At 42.8% G+C, this 20,544-nt stretch overlaps 1 protein-coding gene across 1 annotated transcript in view; it reads right to left on the minus strand.

Annotated features, from left to right (window-relative positions):
- Positions 1 to 20,544, minus strand: part of DST (dystonin) — a 1,528,317-nt gene that overhangs the window by 1,359,284 nt on the left and 148,489 nt on the right. Inside the window, exon 3 of the mRNA XM_086926448.1 lies at positions 18,515 to 18,700. Coding sequence (XP_086782574.1) covers positions 18,515 to 18,700 — 186 coding nt within the window. The remainder of the gene's footprint in view (positions 1 to 18,514; positions 18,701 to 20,544) is intronic.

The raw sequence follows: 20,544 nt of genomic DNA on the forward strand, positions 1-20,544 counted from the left end.
AGTTTGTGTTTAATAGTCACACCAATTACACCCTTCCAGTGGAACCCCCATGCCACTGTTGTTGCATCTCAGTGCCCAGCTCCCCAACTGTCGTTTGAAGGGGTTTTTGCAGAGAGGTTCGACAGGTACATCTGTGCCTGTTTATGGTTTTCAGCTTTCAGGCAGCAATAAAAATGTCATGATAACTTTAGTGATTAATGTTCCTGTTAGAGAAAGAGATTGGAGTTTTGTCTTGTGGCAGTTTTAACTTACCATAAAGTAGTGCAGAGGGTTAATAGGTCTGCTGCAAAGAACAGATCAGTATTTTATGTGGACAGCTTAGTGGATTAGTAAAGTCAGCCTTTAATAGCGCTTTTAAACAAATGAAATGTACTTGACAGAGGGGCTATGGAGAGATGAAGGGCACTTTTGCTGAGTGATGGTGAGGGAAGCAGAAGAGGAGGTCATATTGGGGGCCGCGCATCTGGAGCCACCAGCGCTAAAGCCGGCCCAGGCGACAACTGTGCTGCAGAAAGGGATTTCCTGGAAGGTGTACACCTGCCTGCCTTGTTTAATGAGGTCGTGGCACTACTGAGTGGTAAGGTCACAGTCGAGGAAGCATTCTGGGCGTGATCTCTGCCCTGTCCTAATGCAAGGTGCATGCCCATGATGGTATGTATGCAGGGTAAGTTTTACAGAACGATCAGGTCAGAGATTTCATCTATCCTATATAAATTTTTCAAGGGAGCGGAATAGATGGGCAAACATCACTCAGAATTTAACTGGACAGTTGTCATTCTGTGCTGTAAAGTTCCTAGGGCAACTTCAAAACATGTTTAACAGAGAAATCACCATTTCAATCTACATACATATTGCATTCATCCATTTACCCATACATACATATCACATACATAATTGGATTGTTCAAAGTACTTAATGCGTCTGATATGCGATAATTTCAAAAAGGCAAAAAAACTGTGTTCCAGTTATGATAACATAATTGCACTATTTATACATCAAAGTGAGAGATGCACCAATGAGATGCAATTGTTCGCCTTTCTACGCACGTTTCGGCAGAAACCTTCCTTCTTCAGGAATGCATCTTCCAAAATAGTTTCGCATGTAGTGCGTCCTCTGTACATGAAAGTCAATTTGTGCGAGATATCCCTTGTTAGGTTAATGTAGGGTCCAATATGTAATGCATGACTAGGATTGAAAAAGACGCTTCTTGTTCGTGATCTGGAGGAGTCTTGTTAAAAATATTTTATGGTGGACTGGTCCTAAATGGACTGTGTGCTCAGAGTGAGGATGAGCTATGTATCCATATCTTGAAAGTAAGAGTAAAAAGTGCTCAAAATGCAGGATGATGTACCTCCAAAAAGAATCGCTGTATAGTCAGCTCGATCTGCTGAATTGTCTCCGGGGATCCGGAAATGGACCCGAATACCGTCACAAGGCACAGAGACTGAGATTGATTGCGGGGGCTTTCTGTTGGACGCCTTTCATGCATGACAAGGTATGGATCAGGGATGTTCTCTCTTCCTGACTCTTCCTAATGGGGTTGGGTGTGCTGGCGGCTGCGATTAGACAGTTGGACTCCATTCAGTGTACTTTCAAGACAGCATGTTATACTAAAGCCATGGTATATGTAGACAACATCCTCTTCACCCTTAAAGATGCAGGTTCATCGATCCCTAACTTAATATTACTGATCGATTCTTTTGCTTTGTTCTTTGAGTACAAAGAAAACTGGGACAAAAGTGAACTCCATCCAATGTCTTTCTTATTTTCTTTAAACAAAATGTTATTGATGTTCAAAATGTGTTTATATGTACATATATACCGAAAGCATTAACTAATACAGCTTTACAATATCTACGAACACTATGAAGAGGACCTCTGGGGTAGAGCAAAGTTTTATTCTTGTGTTTTCCATTCGTATATATGTAAATAGTCTATTATTTACTTGTCCATAGTGTATACACTTGAACCACACTGTGGTATATGCTTTCTTGATTCATATTTGTTTGTGAACCTACAAGTTAGTCCTGTTCACATATTCCTCGCCATGGGCCCCAATTTTTTTTCTCAGGAATCTTCTTGCCTTATATATAGCTTCTTCCGGCTGCATACATCAGTCCATTTTCCTGACCCACTGCGACCCGTGGGTATCTTCTCACTTCCTCAGAGTCGGATCACACCTCTTTTGGCTACTATGATGGCAGTATTTCAAAAAAGTTGCTTATTCCATGGCATGGTTTGGTCTCCTAAAATCCCCAAGCAACCACGTTTATTTATTTGCCATTCTGTTTCAATGGCTCTTGTAACCCTTTGTTTTATCCCTTACCAGAAGTGTTGCCGCCTTGGGCATTCCCATAGCATATGCACAAATGTGCCCCTTTGTCTATATCCTCTTAGGCATTTACCTGTACCTAGTTTACCCATTAAAAAAGGTGTGTACCAGTATAGTAAACTTGATGCAGTATCTTCAAATTCTATCAGGCGTAAACCCAACTTCATATTTATGCCAGCCTTGGGGGTTATACCACAATCGATATGTATTGAGTATGATTATTTAGATGAGCCTAAATCCATAATTGTAACTATGCAAAGTAGCCTGGTCACCCTAGGATGAAGATAGCAATGACTTTTGTACAGAGTATGGTAATCCTGTTATGTACGTCATGTGCAGGGGAATTTACTAAAAATCCTCCTGCATAATAAATGAGGCTAGTATCAAGGAAACCAACCGACATTTATTTAGCACATAACTGGGTAAAAAGTCAGTGCTAGAACCTTTATGCAGAGCAAGGTAGGACAAATGTAGGTAAAAAGTCACTAGTTTAGGCCTAGTTTAGGGAACATAACAATGGGCTTCAATAACATTAACAATATAATGAATCTGTCAAAATAATTTTTACAACAATTTATGGCTTAATCAAACGCCAAAAATGTGTCCTTTGTATATCCAATCAATGGGAGGAAAAGGGATATAGAAAAATGTATATAACAAAATTGCGAGAGAATCCAAATACACACCAATACTATGAGCAGCTAAAGTCTATTTTCCTAAACAGGAAACTGTATATCTTAAAAGGGTGTTCCTAATTGTGAGCTATACCGGGACAGTGCATGTGAAGGTGAAGAACACAAAAATAATCAAGAAAAATAAAAAAAGTTTGCTATACAATGATGAAAAATAAGTGTACATTGGCAAACAGTCAACACAATTTTTATGTCCATTTGTCATTGCATTTAATTGAGCATTAAAATATGTAGGCGCTAAAATTTCAACCCATTTAAATATGATTTAGGATTGGGGCTTCTTTGGGACAGGTAGAAGGGTTACACCCTAATTGGCTTATTAAATGATGCGTATCATGTCATCAAAAAGAGGATAGAAAAATACCCTCTACAGTTGTGGACTGGGGAATGTAGTCCAAACCGTGGGTAAATATCTGTGTCGTCACCCTCCATGACACTCTTGTCTTGGAGGGTCATGACAACTGAACTGAAATGAAAGGATGCAAGGGCCTTGAGCATAACCATTGAGTTGACTTTTCGCCATTTTCTTCCAACCACCATACTGGGAACTTCTCTCCTCCCTCCTACCTCCCCTATAATAATCTTTTCTGCTTTTCCTCCCTTCTCCCTTAGGTGAAATCTTACTTTGGTGACTACTATATGCTATACGTTGTACTGTGCGGCATGTTTAGTATCAGTGGCTGTTGATATGTTTATGTTCTACTCACTAGCACTATGTTTCGTCTTGTTGCACTGGTGATTATAGACTTGTATACCCATGGGCTGTATTTTTAAACTGAAACTAAAGATATTTTTATATAAAATAATAAGCAACACCCAGCCACGCAGGTTACTCGATTTCTGTAAAGTTCAGCTCAACAATATGGTATGACAAGTCTCAACATTGTGGGCAAGAAGAGCATTGAGGGAATATTTCTCTTTACAATGTGTGGTGTTACCACGTGGTAGGTAACAACGTGGTCATTACAATGACCGTGTTGTTACCAAGCATGGCTTTACATCGCAAGTCAATTCGATTACTTGCGCTAGATGGAGCTCGGGACTTAAAAATAGTATCAATTATTATTCCTACTCCAGTTAGCGCAACAGCAGGAAATTTGTTAGATTTTAAATCCAACACATTCACTGGTGTTTCACACTACCTAGCGCAAGTCGTAGAAACGACTTGCGATGTAAAGCCATGCATGTAACAACGCGGTCGTTGAAATGACCGCGTTGTTACCTACCTGCGTGGTAACACCCGCGTTGAAACCGCTGTTTCCCGCATTAAGGTGTCCTACCGCTAGGTCGTCTGTGGTAAAGCATGCAACACATTGGTTCTGATCTTAGGTTCTATGAGAAACTGACGGTTTGGGCTATCTACCTTAGTCCAGTCAAAAAGATAAAAATAATTCCCTAAGGATTACTTGCTTCTTTGTTATGCTGCTAGGCAAGGCAAGCGCAGCAAGGCAGCATACAAAGAAAATACTTCAGGTGTTATGTGTAGCTGAGTAGCTACAAACCACACTAAGGAGTATATAATGTTATGGTTCATACAAGGCTAGTGAAAACCAGATACAATTATTTAAACCAATAAAAAACCAAGATTAAAAATGTCAAAAGTTATGGGAAAAATAACTATTAGGAAGTACACTACTTTGTGGTCTACACAGAAAGGTAAAAATACTGAAAAGTTTCAAGTTGTCCTCCAGAGAGTTGACAAAGGTCAAAGTGTTCAATGTGTCTGACTTTAGAGTACTCATGGTCAGAGAAGAAGTGAGGGATATTACTTTGCACTAAAAAGAAGGATAGGAAACATATATTCAGTGGGACCAACCTAGAGGCTGCATTCAAGGTAGCCCCTAGAGATTGATCTAGCAGAAGACCTTGGTGAGATTAGGTCTCTGACTGAGAAAGTTACAAGCAACACCAAGTCCCAAGAATGTCTGTACCCCACCCGAAAAAGCACATTTGCCCTAACTGAAAATTCCACATTGAAAGTTAGATTTTTTTTCTAGAGCTCGGATCACTGAGCAGAGTGGTGGCAGATGCGGGCAAATGGCAAAGTTATTTCAAACTCAGATACCTTCAAATATGCATCCCACCAATCATTCCATAAGGGTTTGAAAAGTTCTCATAGGGCCAAATCATTTTGGTTTGAAGTAGGTGAAATAACTTAGATGCCAAGCTGCTTCATCACTTGAGTATGGAGACCTTTGGTTCAAAGTGGAAAAAAATTGCAGTTTTAACACACCCACATTCTTGATGTACTCCTCTAGGTCTGTTCCTTCTACATTGCCTCCACTAGGATAGGGGTTCCTGTGGCCAGCATGTCTGCCTGGGTTCTGGACCTTGTCGGCATCACAATCAACTATCACAGCACAAAGCTCCTCGAAGCATGCTCATCCAGCACCCTTCCCATTATATTCAGGGTCAAATATTCAAGCAAACCAAGACAGGAATCAAATTCCCCTTTTTCTGGAAGAAAGCAATTTACAAAGAGATTGAACTAAAGAGGAATACGAAATCTTGGAGTGTTTCACTGGTTAATAGCACAATGTCTTATTGCAGCAGGCAGGCCCTTCTTCTTTTTCTGCTGTTTCTATATGGTTCTCCAAAGTGTTAGTAGACAAGGTAATGATTTTAAAAAAGAGAACTAGCATTTGATTGGCGAGTGAACCTAAATCAACCTCCAAACATTTCCCACCCACACTGCACCCACGTTTGCTTCCTCTTGATGCAATGGTCAAAAAACATCACCCATAGTTCTTTGTAAGCTAAATTCTTAGTTGTAATATGACTACTTTAGAGCTAAAGGGCGCCCCACACCTATCAACTTCATCAGCATATAGACAGCACAATCCTGGTCCTTGCAGAGGGAATCCAATATATTCTGCTACTGTTATCTCAGGATCACGTGATGTGCAGTGTTGATAGTGTACCTGCAAAGGTGGGTAATTCCTTTCAGTCAGAAATGTTCAGATAGTGTGGCTAGATCAACCTGCCTCCCCTTTTGAGACCACTGTGGGTGCTCCCTGTGATGCTTGAGGATGCATTCAATTTAATAGTAAAATTATAATTGTATTCTAAGTAGGCATTGGATCTCCATCAGTGTTCAGAATTTCAATTCAGACGTGGAGAAGTGTGGCTCAATGATTAGAGCGGCAGACCCTGATGCAGAGGTCTACCCCGGGACCAGGGTTCAATTCCCCGCCTCTGCGAGTCTTGGGCTCAAAATTCCACGGACCTGATAATTCTCGCCTTGGTGCCTATTCCAATCATGGTGTCCCACTCTGGGCAATAACTTGCTTAATCTCCACAATGCGCTAAGGATGCCTGGCCTCCACCTTGGGGGTGCCCAGGAGTGGATGCCTCGCAGGGATGGGTTCCACAGTGGATTTCGTAGAAGCACCTTGAGACCCTTGCGGGTGAGTAGTGCGCTATACAAGTATCAATTTACATTTACTTTTAGCTGACTTCAGAGGTGGGAACTGTGAGGCTGATTTATTGGGCATGACAGTCAATAATTGACGCCTCGACAGCAGCACAGCCAGTTCTATACTAATACTGCTAACTTACAAGGGCTTATTAATTTCTTCCTTATACTCAGTGCTTTTTTTGTAAATGAAAGAGAGCCGGTGCCGAAAGTCTGCACATGAGCCCTCGCCCGGAGCAATTAAATGTCAGCGCACCGAATGCCACGGCTGGTAGTCTTACATTCACCTCATATCTCTTTATTCCACTACTACATACTCCCTGTTCCTTTATCTCACTCAGGCAGGTTCCTGCTTTCTCCCTTTGTGACAGTTTTTCCGTATTTGGGCCCGATTGCGATGTAGAAAGGACCAGAGTCCGTCCGCCATCGCTCTGGAAATTGAACCGAACTAACCTCCTGTCGTCGGTTCCAGCTTAGCGATCAGGATGCGACCGAACAGGGTTCGGTCGCAATCCTATACTTTGCTATGAGCGCATGCATTCCGAATTGAATACATGCTCTCATAGCAAAGAGCAGTTCATCCCTGCACCCAGTGGCAGGCACCTCACCCATGGGGGCTCTTCTGGGAACTAAAGACAGTTTCCCATTGCCTTTATGTGTCGGAAAGGCTGGCACAGAAAGGCAGTGAAAAACTGCCATTGTAATCCCTCGGCCGGAAAGAGCGACCAAGGGATTACTTCAGGCCTTCTGAATGGTGAGTGGGCTCTACGAACCCATCATCAGCCATTCGGAAATCCTGTTTATAAAAATTTCTGACCTACTCCATCAAAATGGGCCGGTCAGAAATGATCAGGAGATTACAATGTGGTAAGGATGGCTTCCTCGGTCGGAGCCATTCCTTACCGCATCGTAATCGGGCCCTTTATCTTCTTCTGTTTTTCTTATTTCTGTGCTTCTCTCTCTCTTGCTCTCTGATTCGAATAAATAAGTGGTGGTCCCCAAAAATAAGGGCCCTTGGCCCCCATGGGCAACCACCAACTCAAATTAAGCTATGCTTATAGCTTTCAGTGACTTTCAACCGCATTAACAGTCGGCACAAGTCTACAGAAGAGGGATCTGTGCTGAGGTAATAAAGGCATACCGTTTTTACAGAGCATTTGGGATGGGAATCTTTTAGCATACCTCGGCCCACTGAAGAATTTAAAAAAATCTGAGTTTCAAATAGAGAAAAGCCTGGGGAAAACATGCAAATCAGATATATTTTCTTACAGACCCATTTTGCAAATAGCTGTTTACTTGCAGAAAAAATGACAAGAGTGTACATAAATCAAAACCCTGAATCTTAAAGAGTGGGCTCTGTGATTCACAGGAGTGCCAGTAACATATATAACTGCAGAACATTGTAAGATGTTAGAATTTTCTGTACTACAATGTAGCACCTAAGCATGGGGAAGTGAAAGTTTTCAGGAGATTTGGCAGTGCTTACTGTTGAAACACCCAGAGACTTGTATTTCAAAAAACATCTCTAACTCAAATTATTTAGACACACATTTGACTCAAGTGATATCCAGGGCAACATTTGAAGGAAGAATGTTAGGGTATTTTCCATACCTGCATCTGGGTTCACAGTGCCATTCAAGGCTAAAAATACCAGTAATGTTACAGTGCTGATTAGTGTTTTAAAGTCATCGCAAGGCAAATGTTGCACAAGTCTAAATATTCCCATACATTTGCAGTGCCTTTAACCTGGATCACTCGACCCTGTTGTCAATATAAGAAGGTAAAGCATTTGGTTCCAGTTGGAGACCAGGGAATTCACAGCCATCATGAGCTTTGCCAGCTGCACCCCCTCTTAAGTTTAAAGTTCATGGTGTTGGTCGCTCAAAGTGTGATTATACTTCACTACCTGAGTGATGATGAGGCATACCACTGGGAACACACCAGCCTTATTTGTAGCCAGGTGGACATGGGCAGCGCTCAGCTCCACCTGCGGGATGCACCAACAAGTAGCAGGGTCCATGCAGAACCAGACTTGTTAATAAGCTGCTGTGAAGCTTCTCCCCAGAATAGACTCTGGTGTCACTGCCTATGTGAATATACAAACCTTTCCTGGTGGAAAATTATGTGTATTCACTCCAGACAGTCCTAGATACAAAACAAAAGCAGAGGAAGAAGAATGGCAAATGGAGTTGTCCTCTGCAGGCACATACTTCTTCCATCTTGCATCCATAATTCTTAAAAAATAAAATGTTGTGATTAGCTACAGGTAACTCTAAGGAAATCATTAGTTTGTGCAAAGCATTTAACTCCAGCACACATAACAATGGTCCTTTTCAACTTTGCTAAAACCTCATGCAGATAATATTGGTAAACATCCCAAAAACACAAATAATAATGCTAACTTTTATGCCTCCGTACTGAAATATGAATGATATCAAATGTGGTCACATAGATATCGTAACAACCAAGAGGGATTCACTATCCTCACTCAGTTCTGTCTCCTGGACCAAACTCATAGGTGGGCCTATAGGAGAGACTAAGGGGGTCATTACAATGACTGTGAAACCACCATACAGCCTGCCGGTGGTGGTTTCACCACCATCGTAAGGCACTTCTCCGCCCGCCAAATTACAATGGTGGGTGGTGTGCTGGTGGACGCAAAGTCCGTCCGTCCCGGGCCGCCACAGGCAATTGACTCACCCTGCATCAACAATATGGGGGCGGTGCCTAGCAGGTACCGTCCCCCATATTATGATGCTGCCTTCGGTCGCATCATAATCTGATGTGCCGGACCACCCCATTATAGGCAGACGGTCCCAACTCCCAGCACGATGGCGGACGGACAGAAGTCCGTCCGCCATCGTAATGAGCCCCGAAGGTCTGCATCCTCTCACTTCTCGGTCTCCTCCCAAGCTAAGTTCAGCAACCTGATCTAGTTTGTCTGGAGATTGGGAGGGAGGGTGGAAGAGCAGCCCAGCTCCTGCCACCCTCCCTTCCACTCCACCAACAGAAGAAATGATCCATGAAGTGGGTTTGGAAGGAGAGGGGCTAGCATTGTTCCAAGCTGCTCTCATTCAATTCCATTCCAGTTCTGTTAATCTCTTTTCTTGCTGTAGACAGTTCCTACTCTGCCGTGAGCAGCACTGGGAGAGAAATGAGCTGTGTGTTTGCTTCAGCAAGGAGTCAGAGATTAAACAAGGGCCATCAACTCGAAATGACGCAAACACTCAGCTCCTTCCTCTCTACTTTAGAATAGCATATTTCTAAGTATTTTCTTAAATTTGATTTTATTAACTTGGTTTGTGCATATGTTATGTTATGTGGATTTTTAAAGTGCACTATCACCCACAAGGGTATCATGATATAGAGCAGGTGTGTGTGCTTAGCCCTGCCTATTGTAGGTGGGATAATTGAAAAACCTGGTCTTCAGCTTCTTGCGGAATAGATGAGGAGGCTCTGCTGTGAACTGGGAAGTCGTTCCATGCTGTTAGTGTGATGTAAGAGAGCACCCGTCCTCCTTGATCTGAATCTGTATATGTGTGGGATGTGTGCAAGTAAGAGTCCTGTGGAGCAGAGGTGTCTGGGTGGTGTGGGCAAGGGTCAGATGGAGCCCCCAAGTGGAAGGTCTTCATGGTAGCAGAGATTTCAACAGTGGTGATGGCAGGCCAATATGGCAAGGTTCGTTCATTGGCCATGATTGGAAGTTGAGTTGCAACAGTGATGGGGTCTGGTTGAGGATCGAAGTTGCTTTATATGGTGGTGATTTTGTTACATAAGAATTCCGAGAGTTTGTTGCAAAGATCTTATGAGAGGCTGATATTGTTGGAGGGGGCAGGTGGCACAGTGAAATCTTTGGTGATGGTGAAAATTTCCCTGCTGCTGTTAGTGCCGGCATTGATGCGATCTTAAAGAGCTGTGCGCTTGCAGTTCTGTATCTGCTGGTGATAGTGTCTTATGACTGAATTGAAGATATCTTTATCTACGGTATCTCAACTTGCTCTCTATTTGTGCTCCAGTTGCTTGCAGTGGCATTTTGTCAACCTGAGTTCCTCTGTATACCAGCTGGCCTCTGGTCAGGCTCTTGCTGTTGATTTGTGCTTGAGGGGAGCCAGGTTGTTGGTGCATGTGGTTATCCAGCTGTTGAGGTTTATGATGGCTTCCAGCAAGTTGCGTGCTCGGCCAGTGCTCAGAGAGGGCGGAAGTCCTTTCCTCTTCTGAGATGCTTTTTATGCTGTGGTATACTGTTCGGGTGGTGGTAGGTCCGTGATAGTGTGGGATAAGTAAGCTAACATTGATGAGGTTGTGCTCTGTCCCGGTCATAGATGCTGGCTTGTTGGTAGGGATGTTGCTGATTAAGGAGAAAACCAGGTCCAATAGGTGTTCGGCGGTGTGGGAAGGTTCATTAACATGCTGGGTAAGGCCAAGGTTTTGTGGTCTTCTAGATTGGCCATAAAGTTTGGGTCTGGGCAGTTTTTTAGGTAAATGTTAAGGTGTTCAAGGAGGATGAAGGGACTGGCGTTGATGATGAGGGGTGCAACGAAGTCCATGATGCCACTGGTGAAATTTATGCAGGGTACTGGTAGTCTGTATATGAGGCTTACATCCAGGGAGAAGTTGGCTTTGGTGTGTATCGTGCGCAGGAGTTGTTTTATCTAGCTGGTGAGTATGTCTGTGTAGGTGGTGCAGCTGATGGTATCTTTGAATAGGGTGGCGACCTCTGGGCTTGTGCTGACGGTTTTTCTGAATGATGCTGTAGCTGGTAGGAATGGCTGTAGTGCCATCCACTGTTGAGGTGTGGTTTAGCTATGTTTCCGTCAGAAAGAGCAGGTCCGGAGCATGGTCCCATATCTCTGTGAAGTGTCTGGTGAGCAGGTGGGCGTTGAGGAGCATTCACCTGAATGTGGCATTTTGTTTGGGTGGTGTTTTGTCTGTGTGAGTGTGAGCGGGTGGCTAGATTGTATGTGTGAGCAAGTGGGTACTGGGTGCTGTTGTGTCAATCAGTTTCTACAAATCTATATAGGATCAGTGTGTTTAGACAACATTGACTAAGGGATTGGTGTCCAGACTGATTGCAGACACACCTAAATGATATGTTAGCCTTTAGACCAGCTAGCTCACAGTGCCACCATCAGACCCTTAATCTTTCCAAGGAGCGAATAGCTTTTGGCAACTATCAAACATGACAATCCTTGATCCCTCAGAGATCGTGGAAATAGTGCAGTATTTTTCGTTCAGTCACTCGTGCTCAAGTAGTCTCAGAGAGATGCACAGAATAAACGATGGGGACGTTTTCAATAAGCATTTATTGAACCAGCGTCTTTCTAGTATAAAACATATTTTGCTATGACAATCATAAGACAGAAACAGATGTATAAGATTACAAGCACCAATGGAGTAAATAAAAGGTAGAATTCTACCATGGTGCTAAAACAGTGAATATATGTAGGCATTTAGATACATGGCAGCAATCAAGCATCCTCCTAAGATGCAACCCCTATCTAAGTGTACCTAGCATGTATGTGGGAGTAAAGCCAAGAATCCCCTAAGAAAGAGCCAACCCCATTACCTGATGGGAGAGATGAAGGACCCCATCTTGGTCTTGAGTTGGACATCCCGCAAGGGATGTCAGACCACTGCATGCTATAGTTTCTGCACGCAGAGACTTCAGCGTCTTGTGTCAGCATGGAACTTCTCCTCTGCTGATCCAGTGAAGATGTGGTTCTTTTATACCCAAAAAGGTACCCTCAGGGGTTCAACCCAGATGTATAATGGTACTGTGGGTCTGTCGGCCGAAGATTACTATAGCAGTGACCTTTGTACAGAGTTAATACACAGAATATATTAATCCTGCTGTGTATGTCCTGGGCAGGGGATCAAGTTATGATGCTAAGAATCCTCAGGCATAATAAGTGAGGCTAGTTTTCCAAGAAATCCACACAACATTTATTCGGCACATAACTGGGTAAAAGATCAGCACCAAAGCCGTTATGTAGAGCAAGGTATGACAAACGTAGGTTAAAGGTTGTGCAGCTACCTAGGCCTAGATTGGGGTACATTGGAGTTCATAACAGTTGGAGCGTGAGTGGTGGGTTTATGGAGCGGGAGAGTGCATAAGAAGTTGCAGGAGGCGCATGGGAACACTCCTTCCATGTTGTATGGTGCAGAGTGGCAGCAGTGAGGCAAGCAAGTCAAAAGAGAATGTCGGAGCACAGCAGGGTTTTGGTAGGTTGGGAGAGCCAGAGTTCCTGCTGCTGTGTGCAGTTTAGGCACGAACTCAAGTAGACAAGCTTGCCTTTAGTGCTTCGGCATCGCTGCTCTGCAGCCACCATTAATTCGGTCCTGGGAGGAAGGAGTAGCACAGCATTTGATTAATAGAATGTAAGCAAAGATTCTTCTGTTTTCTGATTGCCTTCTAGAGCTCTTTCCATGGAAGTGATAGAACCCCGCCACACCAGAATAACAGAACCATGCTGGGTTAATTTAAGCTGATACTAATGTGCCCGTGAAGCAAGAGTTTAAACACTAAAACTGCTTGTCTTTCAAAAGAACTTCAAAACAGAAATGTGCATGTGGGCATTCCATATGCTCCAAATAATAAATGGATATTAAAAAATACAGCCTTACAACTTCTATCATGGAAAAGATTGAGTGAAGAATGCAGCTCTGAAAAAATGTTCTAATAGAAACCGCTAGCTAACAAACGAAAAACGATTTCAAAATGTACATACAAAAAACAGCTGAGAAGGTTGTCGGAAAGAAATAAACAATTATGCAAGGTGAAAACATGAACTTCTCACTCTCCATAAGAAACATGGGGGCATATTATCAAGAACGGCATTAAAATTATCGCCGCTCTAGCGGCAGGAAACTGTCCCTAAAGCGGTGACAATGGGCTTGATAATATGCCCTTGTGAATTCCCATAGAAGCCCAGGTTCTGGTGTGAACATGGGCTTCTATGGGAATTCACAAGGGCATATTATCAAGCCCATCACCGCTTTATCGACAGTTTCCTGCTGCTAAAGCAGCAATAATTTTAACGCCGTTCTTGATAATATGCCCCATGGCTCTGAAACTCCAGCCTTTCAACAGTTGCAGTAAGATGTTGTTTGACAGAATGACGGCAAAAAAATGTATGGATCGTTCTAAATCGGTCTCCTCTATTTACTAGCTCGTGAGCTATTGTTATCTCTTCGGCTACCTTTAAATAGCTCTCTTGGTTGTAGCCCAGACCACTAAATTAAAAGCTACAGATTGGTTGAATAATATATGTATACCATGATTGAAATGTGTGTATTAGTGCGGAAATGTGTACTTGCAGAACTCAAATGCTGATGTTTGGAGAAAAATGTTTGAATTATGAAAGTATATTTAAATATGACATTTGAGTGATAAATCATGCAGCGCTGGGGAGGCAAATTCTATTATTACTTTGCTGCCAGGGCACTGCAGGTCTGGCTGTTATATATGATCATTATATACAGGCATTCCAAATGGTTAAAGATTTTTTGACCTTCCTGCTTGTAATCCTGTCTGATGCTCTGAGGTGATCACTGCTGATAATCTTGCATGGGGTGGCCACTAAGGTTATCTTGTGGGATGTGGTCACTATTAAAACACTAATATTATTAGTAACTATAGATAATTTTCATTGCACATAAGTAGCTCTTACTACAGAAAAGGTTGGAGACCCCTGTTCTAGCCTGTGAATCAAGAACGAAACAGTACATTGTATGCTTGTCAGTAATTGTAAAACGGCAACTGAGCACACTGAGACCCTGAGGGAATACTATAGTATATATTGAGCACTGAGGCGGGACGGAGGTGGTTAAAAAGAGCTTCTATAGCATATTCCTGGCAGAGAGTGGTCAGCGCTGGGGAGCTGAGACGGAACAGTTAGGAGGAATTGAACACCAGAGTTGGTTGGGTGGGGGAGGGATAGTTGGGGAGAGTGAGGGTGGGTATAAGGACTTGTCCTGATACTAATGGAGAACTCTAATAATGTGCACAAATCTGTTTGGAAACGACCTAGAGGATGAGTCTCCGCCCTCTATTTGGGGACTGGGTGTAAATTGAAAAGCGTGATGTATTGCATGTCTGTCGCTAATACTGTATACGTATGTGATGAATATACATTCATGAATAAAGTTTTATTTAAAAAAATCAGTAATTGTAAAACGGCGTGGAGTGTGACTTGGGTGTGCACACACAGTACACAGAAAAACATTTAACCATTACACTGCCAGTTTCAAAGCCAGTGTTGTTTTCCAAATACATCAGTATTAGGATCTTCAAACAAATGCACCTATCTGTTATTTTCATGCACTCCAAGAAACTATATATATTCTTCACCACATTCTGGGCTGCCATGTATTGATGTAAACTCTGCAAATACATTTGCACCCTGGACATATAATGTCTAATGTGAGGTTTGTTCCATTTTTTAAAACACATTTGAGCAGTATTTTGTTACATTTATCAAAAGGACCAACATATATCCCAGAGTCTGGTAATATCAAATATATGTGGTGATTCCTATGGGATGTGGTCAATTATCCTATACTAGAACCGTTCACTGAATTGTGAGAGAATCACTGTTAAAGGTGTTCTGTCTATCTGATGGCACATATCAACCTGGGTCCATATGGAAAGTATAAAAAACTATGTAGTTTCCATTTCTGTACAACCCACGGTTTCTCTAGTGCAAGCTCTGATTGGCTGGAATACACAACTTGTTGAACAAGACATTTGTCCGATTTTCAGTAATTTTCCCGAAAACATTGTCAGAGTATTCTTAATTTACTCACACTTTTGTGAAAGAAAAGTCCAGAAACTCTGGCAAATGGCACACTTCCTACCATGCTGGCCAGCAGACCTTTGAGATCCAGGGTGAAATCTCTTCTCACTACGGCCCGCACTAGGAAAACACACTCCAGGTTAAAGCTTTCTCTTACCTGGCCCCCTTTTATTGGAATCAACTACCCTCTCACCTACAGAAGTGCACGGACCACCTTAATTTACTTTTAGGATTGCCAAAGTGTAGTTGTTAAATGTCGCTACCGCTCTAGTGCACCAAGGTCAACGTGTTTCAAATTCCTATTATTTAGTGTTATTCTCAGGACCAATACTGGTTTCTGGACCAAAGCTGGTTTAAAACTATCTTTTTTCATCCAAAGGACTATATATCCACTGTGGCTGAAAATTGCATTGAGTACTTTAAGCCAATCGTGGGCTTTTTCATACATCTCTTTGCCTTAGTTCCCAACTTTAATTTGCAGCCAACATCTTTAAACTTTGCCTTGCCGCGCCACACTGTAAATTGTTCTTTTGCACCTTCTCTGATTATATGCAGCTTTTTCTGATGTCAATATGTGGCTTCACGCTTTGTTTTTATTTCAATAAAGAGTTTTATTGTCTGCCAACCAGCTGGGCTCCTTAGCAGCAGGCGCAGATTATGCTGCAGCTAAGGTGACATAAGGCTGCACAAATCAGAGAAGCAACAGAGTTAAAGCTCACTTAATCGGAATAGGCTGTGTCCTGTCTCCACACAAAGGGCTCCATACCCCCTCTAGTTAACCTGGAGCCAGGGCAGGAAAGGTAGGGCATCTGTGCACTTAAAAGGCATGTCTGTAGAAGCTTCTCCCCACTTCAAAGGCACAACTGTGTCTAAAAGAGGAACGTCAGACTCCAACCCTTCAGTACACTTCAAGAGCTGTGGATACTCTGCCAGGAAGAAGGACTGCTGTGCTGCTTCAAGGACTGCCACTCTGCTGAACTGCTGTTCTGAAGGAACTGTTCCTCTGCTGTGCTGACCTGCTACCCTCTTGCCTGGGGAAGAAGAACGGGACCTGCAACTCCATCTTGAACCCAGGACCCCAGAGTGACTTAAAGAGTTTGTTGTCTGACCTCCTGATCTGAGCCTCAGGGACACAAAAAGCTCCCAAACAGATTTTTAACTCCAGGTCTACCGATTGAATTTTTGTTATTTGGTCTTGTTTTATTTATTACATTTTGCTCTATTTTTCTAACTTGGTGTGGAATCCTTTTGTGTGTGGTGTTTTTACTGTTTGAAGTGTTGCGCAAATACTTTACACATTGCCTTTAAATTAAGCCTGACTGCTCTGTGCCAAGCTACCAGGGTGTGAGCACAGGTTAATTTGGGATTTGCATGTGCCTTAGGGTTGTGGCTGCTGCTTGACCAGGACTCACACCCCAGTCAACCAGTAATCCAATTTCTAACAGAAGGATAGAGTTTTTTAAATATTTTATTTGATTTATTTATGTATTTATTTAGTTAATAAGATAGTTAGATAGTTAGTTAGTTAGTTAGTTAGCAAATCAGATACGAAGGTCAATATATGCGCCAAGTGCACCCATCAAGCTTCAAACTTAGGGCATGCACCCGTTGAATTGAACTTAAATCTCTTGTGTCCAAAGTAGTTAGCATATAGTGATCTGGGGCCTTAATTGTAATACTTGCTCTGAAGAACAATAAGGGACGATTTGTGCGATTAATATTGCTTGTTTACTTAGAATAGATTAAACGATATCTGCATCAAGGAAAACATGACACAATTTGACTTCACATATTTTTGCTATGGTCATAAAACAAGAGGTGTGAATATATTTTTTTTCTCTGCTTTCCAAATGTAAAAAATAGGAATACAGTTTAAGCAAAACAAATCACGCAAGTACAACACATAAGGCTAAATCAGCTGTCTCCATTGTTTTTAAAGGGTTACTTAAGTTTGAAAGTTTATGTACTAAAATCTTCATTACTCGTTTAAAAGGTTTGTAATGATGGCTGTGTCATAAATGGTTCCATAATTTGCTTAATCTATTTTGTCCTCTCTCACTAGATTTAGGGACAAGCTGGGGCAAATATTTTTCTGTAATATGAACTGGAGCAAAATCTTTCTGCCCAAATGCATGGTATTCAAGCATAAAAAAACGGTTCCCCTTGCTCAGCTGGGTAGGGGCGGGCTGCTCTGCTCACAGAGCAGGGAAGGGAGGAGTAGTTTGCCCACTCCAAGTGCGAATGACGCTTTGGCCAGCCGTCTAGGGCCGGTGAAACACTCATGCGCACTTTGGGGCAGATTTATGTTAACTGGCGCATCCCCAGGGATGCGCCAGTTAACATGCGCCACAGTGCGCCACATCTCCGCCAGCCATGGTGCGCCGCATTTATAATGCGGCGCACCATGGTGCAAAAACGGCACAGATGCGTGACGCATCTGTGCCGGAAATGTGGCGCATTGCTGGAGTTGCGTCGCAAGCGCGACGCAGCTCCAGCAAGGCTCGGGGGTGCCCCATTTTAACAATGCTGCGTCAAGACCTACGCCTGCTTCAAGCAGGCGCAGGCTTTTGACGCAGCATTGGCTTAAAAGTGACTGAGTGAAATCTCATAGATTTCACTCAGCCACTTTTGCGAGGCGCACCTTCCCCGGAACGCCCACCCTGCGCCGGAACGCCCACAAGCGGCGCAGGGCTTTACAACGTGACGCATCTGCCTAGATGCGTCACGTTGTAAATCGTTCGTAGGGATGCGCCACGTTTACGCCGCCTTGCGTGACGCAACAGCGGCGTAAACGTGGCGCAAGGGCCTCATAAATCTGCCCCTTTGTATGCTCTCCATGCAGGCTGCATTACAGCCTGCATGGAGAATGTGTCCAGCCTCACATTCTCTGGCTGAGGGCATCAGCGATCAGACCAATCACAGCCTGCATTGCAGCATTGTGATTGGCTATTGGGAGGCTGGGTGCTTCCTGCCCTGGAAGCGGGCAAAGAGAACCGAGAACCGAGAGAAGGAGGCATCAGAAGACAGGTTAAGTGTTTATTTTTATTTTTTTCATTTCCTCAAACACCACCCGACTCCCCCAACGCTGACCAGCCGCTACCGATTTCAACTGACAGAATTATCCGTCCTGCTTTCACACAAAGTTGGGGAACGGTTTCTGTTATTTTTATTCAAAAAGTATGGGGACGTCGTGCCCCTCAGATTCCCCCTACTTTGGCCACTGTTCTGAGGCCACCAATGACTGTGCTTTACATAAATAGGTATAACATAACGTACTTACAGGCCTTCGAGTGGGAGTGACCTGTACTGAATGGTAAAACTCTGGCTGCACTCTGCTGCTTTTCTTTATTTTTCGTTTCCTCGGAGAAGTCTGGCATTCCTGGTCGCTCTGACGCACTTCTACGACAGGCTTCACTTCATCCACACGAGTCCTCGCAGCTCTTCTTCGGGGGCTTGGCCTGAAACCCTGGAGCACAGAAAGAGAGAGAATCCCGTTTTATTTTCGGCCTATTCAAAAGAGAGACAAAGAATCCAAGGAGCTACTTAAATCATGAAACAGAACGATATCTAGTTATAGGCATTAAAGACCAGTAATTATGCATGCTTATAAAAACCCACGCATGCGCACATCTGCAGCTCGCGACGCATTGCTTTCGATAAGTGGGTGCTAAAAGCATCTAACTCTATAAGGAAGCTACCGAATGGCAGTTCCTCAAAGCAGAGACATGTTAATAAATGTCTCATGGTCCAACTTGCAGTTATGCTTTTTAAACCAAGCTATAGGTCATGGCATACTTCCTCATCGAGGTCATGGGTGTTATCTCAGTTGCTTTCTATTCCTCAATACTTATCTATGGTCGCGCTTAATTTTTATTTTTTGTGTGCATTTTTTTTAATATAACGCGAACTCGACCTGAAGATATCAGAGTACTTTACATGAGAACCGGTTACATTACACAAAGACACATTCATTGTTGGTAGGCAGGGGGGGGGGGGGGGGGGCATTTGCCCAGAATAACAGGATGTTGAATGGAGCCGAGACTCGAACCTGGTACCAGCTTCAAAGTCGAGAGCTCTGGTCATTAGGCCACATCCTCTCCCCCATTCATTTTTCATAATGCTGGACATTTACATCAACACCGTAGAGAAAATGTATCATTCATAATAGAAAATGTAAGCATGATATACGATAAACTAATAGCAGCAAAAATAAAATGGACCCTTCTTTCAATAATGTGCCTGTTAGTGTAGTCTAGTAGTATATGATCGGGTTATGAATATATTTTTTACAGCGCAGTCCGAAGGCGTTGGTTGACTCGTCTCAAGATGTGTTATGAGGTACCACTGGAGGGCGCTGTAGCACCAGGACTTTGTGCAAGGTAATACTTGGGAGTAATGCTAAATGAATCTCAGGGGAAATTACAGCGAGCAACTTTAATAATACATTTATATAACAAATCTTCTAAGAACGCAAAGAAAGATTAAATTCGCATTTTCCTTTAATACAGGTTTATATTTTGGTACAGCCACAATTACACGAAGGAAAGAACCTATTTTGTCAATATCTGGATTAATCATTATTCAGATTTAATTTTTCTTTTGAAAGAGAAGCATCCTCGATTATTTTTTTTGACTGTTTCTACTTGTGAGCTTTGTGGTTCTGTTCAGTCCGTAAAACCCCTTTGTGAGTGTGTGGGCCTCCGGAGAGATGGGAAAGGCGGACCAGCAGATGGGCGAGGGATGCGTGTAGTTCTACGGGCCGAACAGTCAGAAAACTTGCCTGGGGTAGGTTTAGGAGCAGTTCCTTGCTTAAATACACATTTAGAAAGGAATCACTGTAAAACTCTTAAAACGCCTTCAGAATTGACACAACCTCATAAATGTTTAAAATTCTTTGATCCATGTCATTATGGTCAGATCAAAGAAAACATATTAAAAGAAAGACATTGTTACCTTTTCTTAGAAGTTTCTTGAAGTTTTTAATGTATTATAAATAGAAATGACAAACTCGCGTGTCTTGCACAAAAGTAAGTTTTGCTGACGCAGCACACATATTGGTTAACGCAATGCCACTTTGCTCAGAAGAATGAGCAAATAAATATGGAAAATACATGTCCAGCTCTGTTGATTGCTGTACACAAACATACAAACATTAAGTATATATGACCAGTAGTATTAAGGACCACATCCAACAAGTATCCCCTCTAATAAGTAAGCCACCTCTGTCAAGGAAATCTCTGATCGCAAATTAAATGGCGTTCCTCAGTGTGGTGTTGCGGGCCTAGGCTATGTCATGACGCCTCAGGGGTG

This window comes from Lissotriton vulgaris, chromosome 6 (assembly GCF_964263255.1).
Source record: "Lissotriton vulgaris chromosome 6, aLisVul1.2, whole genome shotgun sequence".
Classification (NCBI taxonomy): Eukaryota; Metazoa; Chordata; class Amphibia; order Caudata; family Salamandridae; genus Lissotriton; species Lissotriton vulgaris.